The sequence below is a fragment of the Lathyrus oleraceus genome, chromosome 2, assembly GCF_024323335.1.
Source record: "Lathyrus oleraceus cultivar Zhongwan6 chromosome 2, CAAS_Psat_ZW6_1.0, whole genome shotgun sequence".
NCBI lineage: Eukaryota > Viridiplantae > Streptophyta > Magnoliopsida > Fabales > Fabaceae > Lathyrus > Lathyrus oleraceus.
The window spans coordinates 359,824,887-359,838,502 of NC_066580.1; the positions used below are offsets into that span (position 1 = coordinate 359,824,887).

A 13,616-nucleotide genomic window follows, 5' to 3' on the forward strand; every position below is an offset into this window, starting at 1 on the left:
AGTCACTATAAGCAATTAATAGCATACACAAAATGTCACCATTGCCTCTATTATGAGTGTCGTAGCCTCTCAAATTAATACCTTCTAAATACGATATCAATATTATTTACAAAAAAAAGAATACATTGACAATAAAACTATATATATATATATATATATATATATATATATATATATATATATATATATATATATATATTTGTCTCATTAAAAATAACAAAATATACCAATAGTTCACCTCCCATCTACTATAAAAAATCTACATATGCTAATAATTAAATCTAATGTATTTAATCTCTTTATTTGCATTTTATAATCATATAGATATGTCTAAAATGTTTTAAAGTGTATCAAAAAAAAATTAATTTGTGGATAATACCACGTGTCACATGTACTTATTTTTAAAATTTTCAAAAGATGTGTTTGTTTCAAGATTACCACATATTTTTAAAAAGTGAAAATACAATTTAATTAATTTTTTGTGAAAAGTTTAAAAGCTTTAATAGGTCTTATTTATTTGTAGAAATAAAATTTACGCAATTTTCGATCTTTTTTATTTTTGTGTTAAAAATGGAGATCTTTTTATCTACCATTTTTCTTATTTCTAGTTTTAATTTGTAAGCTAGATAGATTTATAAAATATATTTCTAAAACATTTTTTACCCAACACATTTATGAAAATAACTTCTCAAAAATATGATTCCTAATAAAATTTATCCTTCAAATTATTTTTTAAATCATAAATCAAAGACACCCTAATATTATTCTTTTTTTGTTGCTTCTAAAAAAACTTTGTCCTTACTAGTATATAAGTTTTTATATTAATTCATATAACACATCCTTTTGCAATAAACATTGCAAAATGGAAACCTCATTGTCTCTAGCTAGTGATAGTTTTTCATATAGTTGGTTATCAAACTCTAATAAATTCCCTGTGGATTATCTAGATGATGATCCTCATAGAGTTTCTATCACCAGTTTCTATGGAGATAGTACCTCAAATAATAGCCAAAGCTTCAATTTTAGCACTTGTATCTCTCAATCAAATCTTGTACTTGTTCATGCTGATGAGATTTTCTCCAATGGCTTTCTTTTGCCATTTTTTGTTGACCCTTATACTCAAGAATCTAATCAAACGAAGATTGGTACTTCTTTTTCTTCTGGAAATTTTTCTTCAAGAAATATGGAAACTCATCATGGTTTTCTTATTAGGTTGAGAAAATCAACATGGAGAACTTTGCTACAATTTTTCAACCAATTAAGGAAGAAAGTGGAGAAGTCAAGGAAAAACACTAAAGTTAGAATTGAGGATATTGATGAGATAGATTGGCAAGTAAAAAGTTTGAGAAGCATTTCACAGAAAGCTTCTCCAATCGGTGATTTTTATGTTGATCATGATAACTCAATTTATGAAGCAGTTCTTCACTGCAAAAAATCAATAGGTACATATAGCTATACCTTTATTTTACTTCCATTTTAATGTTTGTGTAAATTTACTATTAAATATTAGCATAAATTAATGCTTCGAGAATTAAATTTTATTTATTTTTCTCATTTCAGGAAAATGATTATTGTAGGAGGAAGTGGTGGACACCTAGAAATGTATGGTGCCTAATTGAGCATTCCATTTTTTTTCTTGGTGTAATTTCTCTCTGTTGAAGTATTTGTCTTTGGGATTTAAAATGAATAAATTTTATGAATGTTGGATTTAGTTGCTCCTTGATTGTTGTTGCATTTAATCGTAATAATTATGAATTTTTTTTTTAAATATCCAAAAATTTCAAAAAAATTTCAAAAATATCCAATTTTTCAAAATAATTACACAAATGGCCAAAATTGGCCATTTTTTACCCTTAGGCGCCACCCTAGTTGGCGCCTACCCTTAATGGGGAGGGCAAGTCGCCACTAGGGGTGGCGCCTATGCCCAAATCCATTTTTTTTTTTTTTTTTTAATGTTTTTTTTAATGTTTTTTTTTTTTTTTTTTTTTTTTTTATAAATTTATGTTTTTTATTAAGTATATTAATTTATGTTGACACATATATTTTGTCTAAATTTTTTTATTTATATATATATATATATATTAATTTATATATATATTAATTTATATATATATATATTAATATAATTTATAAGTAATTAATATTATTTGTAAATTTTTGGAAAAAAAATTAATTTATATATGTATAAAGATATGATAGACAATATTTTTAAAGATAAAGATAAAGATATAAAGATAATAAACAGAAAATATTTTTATTTAAATAATAAACAAGGCAAATATTACAAAGATATGATTAATCACATATGATGCGGTCCCTTGTACGATCCGCACGGGGGAGGTCTAGTTACTCGCCTAGACGGTTCACGTGGTGGTGGTGCTTCCCTATTACCACCCCTTGCCCTAACGCGCCCCCTTGCCGCTTGCCGTTGTGGTTCGGTCGAAGTCCCTTCAGTGCTGTAGGAAAGACGGGTCCCCTCTGCGCCCTCGAAGCTTTGTCTCGGTGGGACAAACTGACTACTGCTGGGTGCGCCCTCGAATTGTGGTCTTTGGTAGTTTAGGGTTGAATCGGGTTGGCCAAAGTGCAATGTTTGTTGTGGTGTGTAGTAGTCCTGTTGGTAGTCCTCTTGTATACCCGTATCTTCACAGCAATCTTCAGTAAGATTCTTGCAGTATAAATATTCACACACATTTTCGCAAAGGTATTCACAATATCTTCACAGCAATCTTCACAAAACCTTGAAAATATCTTCACAAAACCTTCACAAAACCCTCACAAAACCTTCACAAAACCTTCACAAAACCTTCACAAAACCTTCACAATGTCTTCACAAAACATGTCATCTTCTTCACAATACAAAGTCAAAGCTCACGTCAACGGTGAGACTTATGAATGTGATAAGTCTGGCTTCCTATTTAGAAACACCGAATGCACTCGGTTTTGTCTAAATAGAGGAGCTGACTTCTCTTATCTGAAAAGGAAGATTGAGTCCAAACTAAGACAACCCGTGTCCCAAATTTTTTATCAACAACCTTTTTTTTCAGAAAACAACTCTGTCAAGTTTTATAAGTCATTGATTCAAAATGACATGGAGACACAATACATGCTTCGTAACCATGAGTACTCTGGTTACGACTACATAGTGTTGTACATTGTGTTGGAACAACCTCAACCAACTCAGAATATTCAATCACAGGTTATTGATCCTGTGATTGATGACGAACAAGATGCTGAGCACCACGTTGAAGACGATGTGGTTGATGATGCTGAAGACGTGGTTGATGACTTGGTGAACCGTCATTCTGAAGACGAAGACCAACCTCAAATACCTATAGCGCAACGCTACTCACCTCCTGCGCACTTCACAACACTTAACTTGGGCGAGGATGAGCCCTCATCAGATATGTTCTACAACCCATATATGAGGTCTGATGAGGACTTAAAGAAGGGTGACCAATTTCGGACCAAGGAAGAGTGTCTGTTAGCAATAAAGAACTGGCACTTGAAAAATTGTGTTGACTACGATGTTATCAAATCAAATCCGGAAAGATACGTTATTGAATGCAAAAATCCGGAGTGTGGATATAGGTTGATGGCATCGTACAAGAAGAAGCATAACGCGTGGGTGATAGGGTCAATATCTCAAGCTCACATTTGCGTCAACACCAACATGGCACAGGATCATCGCAAACTTAGCCATGACATGATCTGCCATTCCATATTACCTCTAGTTGAGGCTGACCCGTCACTGAAGGTCAAAACAATTATCTCCCATTGTGTGGCTGTTTTCAAATATACACCGTCATACAGAAAGGCTTGGTTAGCAAAAACCAAGGCAATTGAACTGGTGTACGGTAACTGGGAGGAATCATACAAACAACTACCACGCTACCTGGCTGCACTACGATTGTATTCACCTGGGACGGTTACTATAATGGAGACCTTGCCTGCACAATCCCCTGACGGAACTCGTCTAGAAGGTAATGGAATTTTCCATAGACTTTTCTGGGCATTCCGTCCATGCATCATCGGGTTCACATTCTGCAAACCACTTGTTCAAGTCGATGGAACTTGGCTGTATGGGAAATACCAAGGATCGTTACTGATGGCGGTCGCACAAGATGGCAATTCAAATATTTTCCCAATAGCCTTTGCATTGGTGGAAGGAGAAACGGCAGCTGGTTGGAGTTTCTTCCTTAAGAATCTTCGAACGCACGTGACTCCACAAGCTGGCATCTGCGTTATTTCTGACAGGCACGCCTCAATAGACAGTGCATACAATAATCCAGCAAATGGCTGGCATGACCCCCCGTCTACCCATGTCTACTGCATCAGGCATATTGCACAAAATTTTATGCGGGAGTTCAAGGATAACTTTTTGAAGCAACATTTGATAAACGCGGGGTACGCATTAAACCAGCCTGGATTCCAATACTATCGCCGGGAAATAGTGTTGGCAAATTCTGATGCAGGGAGGTGGATTGATAATATCGACAGAGCGAAGTGGACTAGATCGTACGACGATGGGGTGAGGTGGGGCCACATGACAACAAATCTTGTGGAATCAATGAACGGCGTGTTTAAGGGCATACGTAACCTCCCGGTAACCGCATTGGTGAGTGCGACCTATTTTCGGATGGCAACGTTGTTCGTAACAAGGGGCAGGCGCTGGAATGAAGTGTTGCAGACGAGTCAGGTTTATAGTGAAGCCTGCATGAAGTTTATGAGGCAGGAATCCGCCAAAGCCAGCAGCCATCGGGTTACGGAGTTCGACCGCCATGGCCACACTTTCAGTGTCAAGGAAACAATTGACCACAACCAAGGGCTGCCCAGACAAGAGTATAGGGTCCTAATACCAGACCGTTGGTGCGACTGTGGTCAATTTCAGGCGTATCGTATGCCTTGTTCCCATGTCATTGCAGCGTGTTCACACAGCCACTTCGATGCATTATCGCTAGTGTCTCCAATCTACAAAGTTGCAACATTGCTCAATGTATACGACAATCCCTTTCCGGTGGTAGCATTGGAGGCGTATTGGCCAGAGTATGACGGGGAAATTGTTTGGCACAACGAATCGATGCGGCGGAATAAAAGTGGTCGCCCAAATAGCAGGCGCATTAGAACTGAAATGGACGTCGCAGAGAAAATGCAGAGGAAGTGTAGCATATGTAGACAACTAGGGCATAATAAGAACAAATGTCCATATCGTGGATCTAGTTCCACAACTTAGTTTTCACTTTCATAAATCTGTGTACCAAAATCATTTTAAATTAAAGTTTACTTTTTATTCCAAATAGAAGATGACACTTGAACAACAAACACAAACATCTAACATTACAACACCAATTACTAAAACAAAAACAAATACTGGAACAAAAACAAGTACTAAAACAAGAACAAGTACTAGAACAATAACAAATACAACAACAACATGACAAACAACCATTAAAATCTAAGAAATTACAACAGTTAACACTATGTCGTCTGATCCATGCATCATTTGGATGCAATCAATGTCGCTTTCAACTTCAACCCACCAGCGTATCGTTTCTCCAGTTTCAAATGAGAACCTTGTTCTAAGCCTCTGAATCCTTCTGATGACTTCACCAGGTTGGTAATCTCCCTCTAACCAAGACATCAAGGACCTTTTTAGTTGGTCCAACGAACGGATGTTCCAAAATTTCATCTCCATTGGGGGTTTCAAAGGCGAGAAAATAACATGCCCATCCCTTTTTAAGATTACTGGTTCAGGATCCGGGCGCCTTGATGATGTTCGCTGCCATGACGACGGTCTTGGGGATGCCATGAACTCAACTTGATACAGAAGGTGGTACGAAACAGTGTTGAAGAAAATGCAAGGAAATAACACTTTATTTATAGGAAAAGATCTGGGTTGTACACCAGTCTACCTAACCCTAATTCTCCCAAAAATTTATAAATAATATTATTTACTTATAAATTAAATTAATATATATATAAATTAATATATATATATATATATATATATATATATATATATATATATCTCTTGTAAATAAATATTTATATATATTAATTAAATGTGTATAATATTAATTGTTTATAAATTAAATTAATATATATATATATATATATATAAATTAATATATATATAAATTAATATATATATATATATCTTGTAATAATTTTATTTATATATAAGTGTTAATATAAATTAATATAATTTATAAAAAAAATATATTTATCAAATATCTAATATTTAAAAAAAAAAAATTAAAAAAAAAAATTAATAAAACATTTAAAAAAAAAAAAAAAAAAAAAAAAAAAAAGGGATTGGGCATAGGCGCCACCCCTAGTGGCGACTTGCCCTACCCATTAAGGGTAGGCGCCAACTAGGGTGGCGCCTATGTACACAATTAGGGCAAATTTTGCCCATTTGTGTAATTTTTTTGAAAAATGGGTTAATTTTGAATTTTTTTTTAAAATTCTGGATATTTAAAAAAAAAATTCAATAATTATTAATAAGGTTTGAATGAGTTTCTAGTCATGTTATGCTAACCTTTATAAAAGCATAGTTTCTAGTCATATTATGCTAACCTTTATGGAAACCATATTTCAGTAGTTAAAGTAGCCCAATCAACTCATATGAAGAGAAAAAAATGGCACAACCTTTAAAGCAATATTTGTCATTAGTGAAAAACTTATCATGAATTAACCTTCAAATAATATTAGACTTAGACAATGGAGTATCATTGTGCGGAACCATTTTGATCCAAGAAAACATTTGACTATGAGGTCTTGAAAATTTATAACCTTTTTAAGAATCGAGAGTCATCAATAATATTAACCCAAACAAACTTGTCAAGAAATTTAACCTTAAAAATAATTATCTTACCGAATAGGTTACACATATTAAAAATGTTGTGCATAATAGAAGCAAGAATTCAGCATTGATCATTGAGTAGAAAATCTTTAATCTTAGTATTGAGAACTATCCTCTAACCAATTATTAAAACAAAAATTAATAAAATTCTCATCATCAACCAGTCATAAATTCTTCACATTTAAACTTTTTCTTTTAACTCCTCCCCAAATAAATAGAGAAGTGAACGTGGTGTTGAATAAACCATGACTTCTTAATTACTCTAGGTTTAAGAAGATAATTTCATTGGTTTGGGAGCTAAGGACTAGAAGATAATTTCATTGGTTTTTGGGAGTTAAAAAGCTCCCCGCCAAAGCTTTAATGTTGCTTTATTGATGTCTCTAAGGGACCTAATATATAATAGAACTACAAATCTTATGTCAAGTCACAATAACAACTTTTCTACCTCAATATTTTATGAATTTCCTTATTGATTTGTCAATGGTATTAAAGAGAATGACATGTAAGAATAAATTAGGAAAGAGTAAATCAACATATCATGGATTACACTATTGACAAATTCAACTCTTCCAGAAAATGAAAGAAAAAAAATTCTTCCAAGCATTCAATTTGGATTTGATTTTTCCATAAATAGAATAAAAATAACTCAATTTAGACTTGCCTTTAAAAATGAGAACCCCAAGATAATTAAAAGGAGAAACTCCAGTGTTGAATTCAAGCATCTCAACAAGTCTGTATAATCTATTATAGTTGATGGATCCTCCAAAGAAAGAAATTGGATTTAGCGGGACTAATAAACTGGTATGAGATTGCAACATATTTGATGAACAAATCAATGAGATTTCTTACCTTATTGATAGTTTTGCAAAATATCATGACATGATTTTCATACAACACATGCAAAACACAGCTTAAGGGCATGGCTCCCTCTAATGCTCTACTAAATTAAAGTCAACTTTCCATAATTGACCAATTTTGTAATTGATCTACTAATCAAATCTTCAAAAAAAATAAAATAAGAGAGGAGACAATAGAACACCTTGTTTAACACCCTTTTGCAAGAAAAAATGTATATTTTTCCATAAGTAAAAATAGAGAGTTTGGTAGATTAAAAAATAGTATGAATCTAAGAATAAAAATTCTTATTGAAATCAAATATTCGTATAACTTAAGACATCTTCAATTAACAATATAAAATGCCTTCTTAATATCAATCTTAAGGGTCACATTTCCTCCAAAGGATTGTGTCGTACACATTGATGGTCTTAGAGGTAAGGTAAATGAAATCAGATATATGCCAATCATGAAAGAAACCCTTTTTAGTAGAATTATGTTTATATATGTTTCATTCTAGAATCAAAAATGAGTGTAGGAATGATGGTGATAGTGGATCATAACCTCTGATGTGGTGGAGTGGGGGGACCTAAAAAATTAGCACTTAAATGCTCAAGTCAGTGTATGAGGAAAAAGAGTGAAATAAAATTAGATTTGAAAATTGTTACCTCAATTTGGCACATTCTCTATGTATATAGAGAAACAAATAACGAACTCGTTATTTGTTAGGAGTGAAATACGAAGAACCATTGGATGTACTTGTAGTTGAGAACCCTCGTGATCATTGAGATGATAACCCTTGTGTGCTAAGAAGATTCTAGAAGGAGTGAGACCCCTTTCAAGAAGTTGATTGGGGTTTATGTGGTCAACTCATAACAATTGACCCCTAGCCATTGCCGATGTGTACGAAGGCGGGGGCTTGATACTTTAGCTTTAGGAGTCGACCACTCATTGGCCAACTTTGGAAAAAGGAAGGAGAAACACTTCAGTTTATTTAAAGAATCATGCATTTAATGCACCATAATTCAGAGGTATCATCATTAAGACTCTAGGGGAATTGAAACACTTAAGTATTGCGTGTGAGTGATTAAACGTGTTTGGTGAATTTTCATCGCATGCTAGAATGTAGTTTTATTTCGAAGGGTCAATGTTGTTTTCTCTTAAATCTTTTTCCAAGTATAGCAATTCCCTTCTTCTTTAGCATTTCATTTTCCTACAACCGTAAAGTTAGTGCAACATGGGAAAGAAATCACGGAAAAGTGTTCATAACTGCTCGAAGGATACACCATCTACTTGAGTGGATCTCATTTATTCTTATACCATTTATTTCTTTTTTTAAAGTGGGTGGTCTTGATGATGCCTTTACAGAAGTTGATCTGCCTTCCTATTGGGGAATCTTGAGTCCCCCTGAGGATGAAAGAATATGCGACAAATATGACAATTACGCCATCCCCTTATGTGAATACACTTTCTCCATCATGGGTTTCGTCTTCCCTTTACTACCTTTGAGGTAACGTTTTAAAATACATGACAATGGCTCATTCACAACTTCATCCTGCAAGTTAGGCGTACATGAAGGTATACCAGTACTGGTGAGAATATTTTAACGGAGAACCCTCAGTGATCATTTTCTTCCATATCTTTAGATGTCGTCCTGACCAGGCGACCCGAAGGAGGGGTAGAGGATTAATCTATTTGGAACCGACATTCCATGACTTTGGACCTCTTCCAAAGCCACAGTCTTTTGAGGATCAGTTCTTTTTGGTAACTCCTGTCAGCCTTGAAGCTCATTACGCAGTTTGTGACATCGACGACATAGTGGATGGAAGATGTGTTTATCTATTCTCCAAGTATTTTATTAAGTGTCACTTTCTTCTAGGGAATCACCTTTATGTGTATAAGAGAGAGGATCTGTCTAATGAGGCTCGGTACCAAAAGGCTCGACTAATAAAGTTTATTAGCAATCTGAGATACATAAGAGGAGGTACTCTAGTAGAGGAGGTTGATAAGAAACGCTTGCAACACTTTCTTGATGTCTGGTAGTTGATAGAAGCTGTCTCTCAAGAAGAGAGAAAGATCATCTTTGGTAAGCTTTGAAAACCTTAGGGTTTTGATATTTTTAATCTACCTATCCTTGATGTATTCTCTTTACTCGTAATTTTATGCAGATTACATGGATGATGAAGTGCATCCCCTGCTTCTAAGGCGAGGCATACAACCGACTAGAAGTGACGTTACCACTGAGGTTTTTCTAACTTTACCGAATGTCATGGGTCTAAATGGCCGCCCCTTACTGGCGGGATCTAGCTCTCGTTCTATCAAGGGTTGTCGACCTCCTCCTTTAGACGAGGACTACTCTTATTGCCTAACCTTTTCGGGCCTATTCTTGAGGAAGAGCTGACTACTTTGGCTCGATAAACCCAGTGTTCCACTATTGATTTGGCCTTTGGTGGATCCGGTCAATGGGAGGCTTTTTGGTCTGACAAGAATCATGTTGAGAAGCAACAACTGGAGGATATTATTTGTAATCTGAAGCTTCAACAAGATAGATACATGTATGAAGTAGAGAAAGCTTCTACCTATCTCGTCGAGGTGGATAACTCTTTATTTCCCCTAAATCTCGATGGTTCCCTCTCTGACCAGTTGACTTATCTAGTGAAGACTATGACGAACAAGGATTGGTCTCTAACTTCTTTTTGAGGTAGTTTAGCATGTACTCAGAGAAAGATAGAGTCTTTGCACCCTCAAAATGCTTTACTAACCTATCACTTAGATGACTGTACGAGTGCCACCCTTGAGGAAATTTCAAAGTCATTTTAGAATGCTCTATAACAAGTGGAGTAATTCCATCATCCTTTGACCATCTCCAGGGAGAAAATCCGGCCAGATCAAGTAGTTCAGGATGGGAAGGTCGTCTTTCTGCGAAAGTATACCTTTCAGGGGTCGTTTTTATGTATTGTCTACATAATACCTTGTTATGGAAGAGTATATAAATCTATTTATTTACAAAATGAAATGTTTTTGTTACCTGTATAACACACTTTTGTAGGATCTATAGTGCATACTATTGGATCTTTGTAAACTTATGAGGTTTTCCCTCGAAATTAATTGGACGTTATTGGGTCGTTCCCGGCCAAAGGCCGATTCCTCTTTAATCCACTAGATAAAAAAAAGACCAAAGGTAGACATTTGGATGACCCACCACAACATCTATAGTGGCTAGCTACTAGACATAGGTGGGTCGCGAGTGCTTGTGCAAAATTGATTGTTGTCTCTAGATGTGCAAAGCATCTCGAGCAACACCCTTAAATTTAGGTGTGGAGTTTATTGCTTTAGTTGGACGTTCAAAGCGTCTATAAAAGCAACCATGACTTTATGTGGGGGATTGATTGGTTTAGTAGGACGTGCAAATCTTCTCTGACAACACCCATGGCCTTAGGTGGGGAATTTATTTCTTTGATTGGACGTGCAAAGCATCTTCGATAGCATCCCTGGAATTAGGTGGGGAATTGATTTCTTTAGTCGGACGGGCAAATCGTCTCCGAAAGCACCCTTGAATTTATAAGCGCATTGGGCATTGATATCATTGGTTATACCCCGAATTTCCTGTCGCTATGCATAGTCATAAAGAAAAAAATATTTCACAAAGCACCAATTTTCATTTACTATTTCCAGGCATGTATGTACAAGGGGAAGTAGATGATTCAAATATAGTATCTAATATGATTAGGAAATATGAACATAACCAGGCGGGCTAGCCGCCACTTATTCTTTTCATTTTCTTTTGTTGATCCAACCACTTCTTGGGGGACGGATACCGATTCTATTAAGTTTATCGATGATGAAAGACATTGATCTACATGGATACACCTTATCCCTAATATTTATGGAGATCCTGATCTATTATTTTTCTCCCTCTAGGTCAGCGCTGATAGTGGCTAGTTCCCCTTACAATTTATGATATTTGAGCTTGAGGTTCACCTCCGAGGTGACAACATCTAATGTGGTTGTAAAGGGTAGTCCTAAGGTGCAGTTGTAAACACTTCTACAAGAAACAAAAATAAATTTAGAATTTACCGCTCATATGTCCTTTCCGTCTCATATGGAAATCATCGGTTATATGTGTCCCTAGAGACGTGTAGTTGTTTCATTGAACGCATGGAGATCAGAGCCTTCGTATGGAAACAAACTGCTTCCCGCCAGTCCCATCTTCAAAAGCAACTATGAGTAAATGATTTTGCAAGAGCTCCCGCCATTAATGAGGATAAGGGACATATCAAATTTCTAATCGTAGTAGTGATTACCAGGGGAAAGATTTCGTGGGAACGTCTCTGATCTTCTTTGAGTCACGAAATCCTAGCATAAGTTGGTCAAGGAATTTTTTGGAAGTACTTCCTTCTTTGCGGTGGACGGCGATCATTTATGCAATCTTCCTCTTCGTAGTGCCTTTTGGGGGAAGGTTCGCTTGAGGTGCTTCCTCGATAATGGCGGCGATGTATGGGAGTTTTCCCTTGCTTGCTTATTTGATCTCTTTGCTTGTTCCGGCCTTTGAGGTCATCGATGAAGACTTACATTTAGGTGACTCCTCTCTATCAAACTTTTCCCTTTATATATATTCAACTATTCGACTCTTCTTGATCATTCCTTCAATATTGTCCTTTTTCTAGATGCATTCGTTGGTGTTGTGGTTGTGGCTCCTATGGAAGCGAAAGTACTTTATTTTATTTGTCACAGGTGTCTCTCTAACGGGGTAAGGAGTTCGGAACATTCCTTTTCAAAACTTAGTGTTTGCATAGTTTTGATAATATTTTTCCCGGGAGATCGTCAAGGAGTGTATCTGTCGTGGCGCGAAAAATACCCGGGCGTAACGAAAGCTCGAAATAATAACAGAGTCGCGACCGGAGTTTATTTATTCCAAAAGTAAAGGGAATATGTTGATAAAACCATTAAAGAAAAAGAAAAATGGTATTCACAACCAAATTTGCGTTTGGGAGTCAGTTATGCAAGAGGGAGGTATTAGCACCCCTCACATCTATTGTACTCAACAGGAACCATTTAGCCAGCTTTGGGAATATGACTGTTAGCTTTTATTTATTTGTTTTCTTCTAGTTATTAAAAGTTTGAAAGGAAAAGGAAAAAATATTTAAAAGGTTTTTTAATAGGGTGCTTAACAAGATTGGGAGTCTTGCTCCTACATATCCTCAAGTGTGATGAGGAATTCAAAGCTACGTAGTTCAAAGAACACTGTGAATGAAGCTTCACTGGCTTCGAAATTCAACTCGAAGAACATTTTCAAGACTTTCACGTAACACATTACTTCGAACTAGATGAAAATAACTTATGATCCTGGAAGTAGCAGGTTTAAGGGATTATTCGCACTCACAAGCTGCATCGGTTGCTCATGAATCGGGATATTCCGCCGCGGTACCTTAACGACGAGGATCACACGAACGACATTGAGAATTCATCATTTATCCCGTGGGAGCCGGAAGACTCACTTCTCTTAACCTAGTTTCTGATAATAATTTCCGATTCCTTTCTTCCACGTGTTATTCGCTGCATTCAGTCTCATCATATTTTGGATGAGATTCACAAGTACGTGTTCGCACACACTAACGCGAAGTCTCGTCAACTACGATCGAAACTCAAGTCCATCACCAAGGTAAGAAATAAATTTTTAAATATCTAGTTAGGGTTCAACGCATCTTTGATATCTTGGAATCAATTGATGATCCTGTGTCTCATAGGGACCAACTTGAATCCATTCTTGATGCTTTACCTGATGAATTTAATGCCCTAGATTCCACAATTCAATATTTTCATATTATGTGTTCTATCATAGAAGTTGAATCCATGCTTCTAGATCATGAAGCTAAGCCGGAGAGGACTAGGAAAAATGTTCTCACTGAACCTTTATCTG

General features: G+C 35.7%; 1 protein-coding gene across 1 annotated transcript; it reads left to right on the forward strand.

The window, feature by feature from the left end:
- The first annotated feature begins 851 nt into the window (after window positions 1–851).
- On the forward strand, window positions 852–1,718 carry LOC127121433 (probable membrane-associated kinase regulator 6). Its single transcript, XM_051051926.1, has 2 exons — window positions 852–1,442; window positions 1,561–1,718. The coding sequence occupies exons 1-2, from the start codon at window positions 863–865 to the stop codon at window positions 1,566–1,568; spliced, it is 588 nt and encodes a 195-aa protein (XP_050907883.1). The 5' UTR covers window positions 852–862; the 3' UTR covers window positions 1,569–1,718.
- Window positions 1,719–13,616: the final 11,898 nt, after the last annotated feature.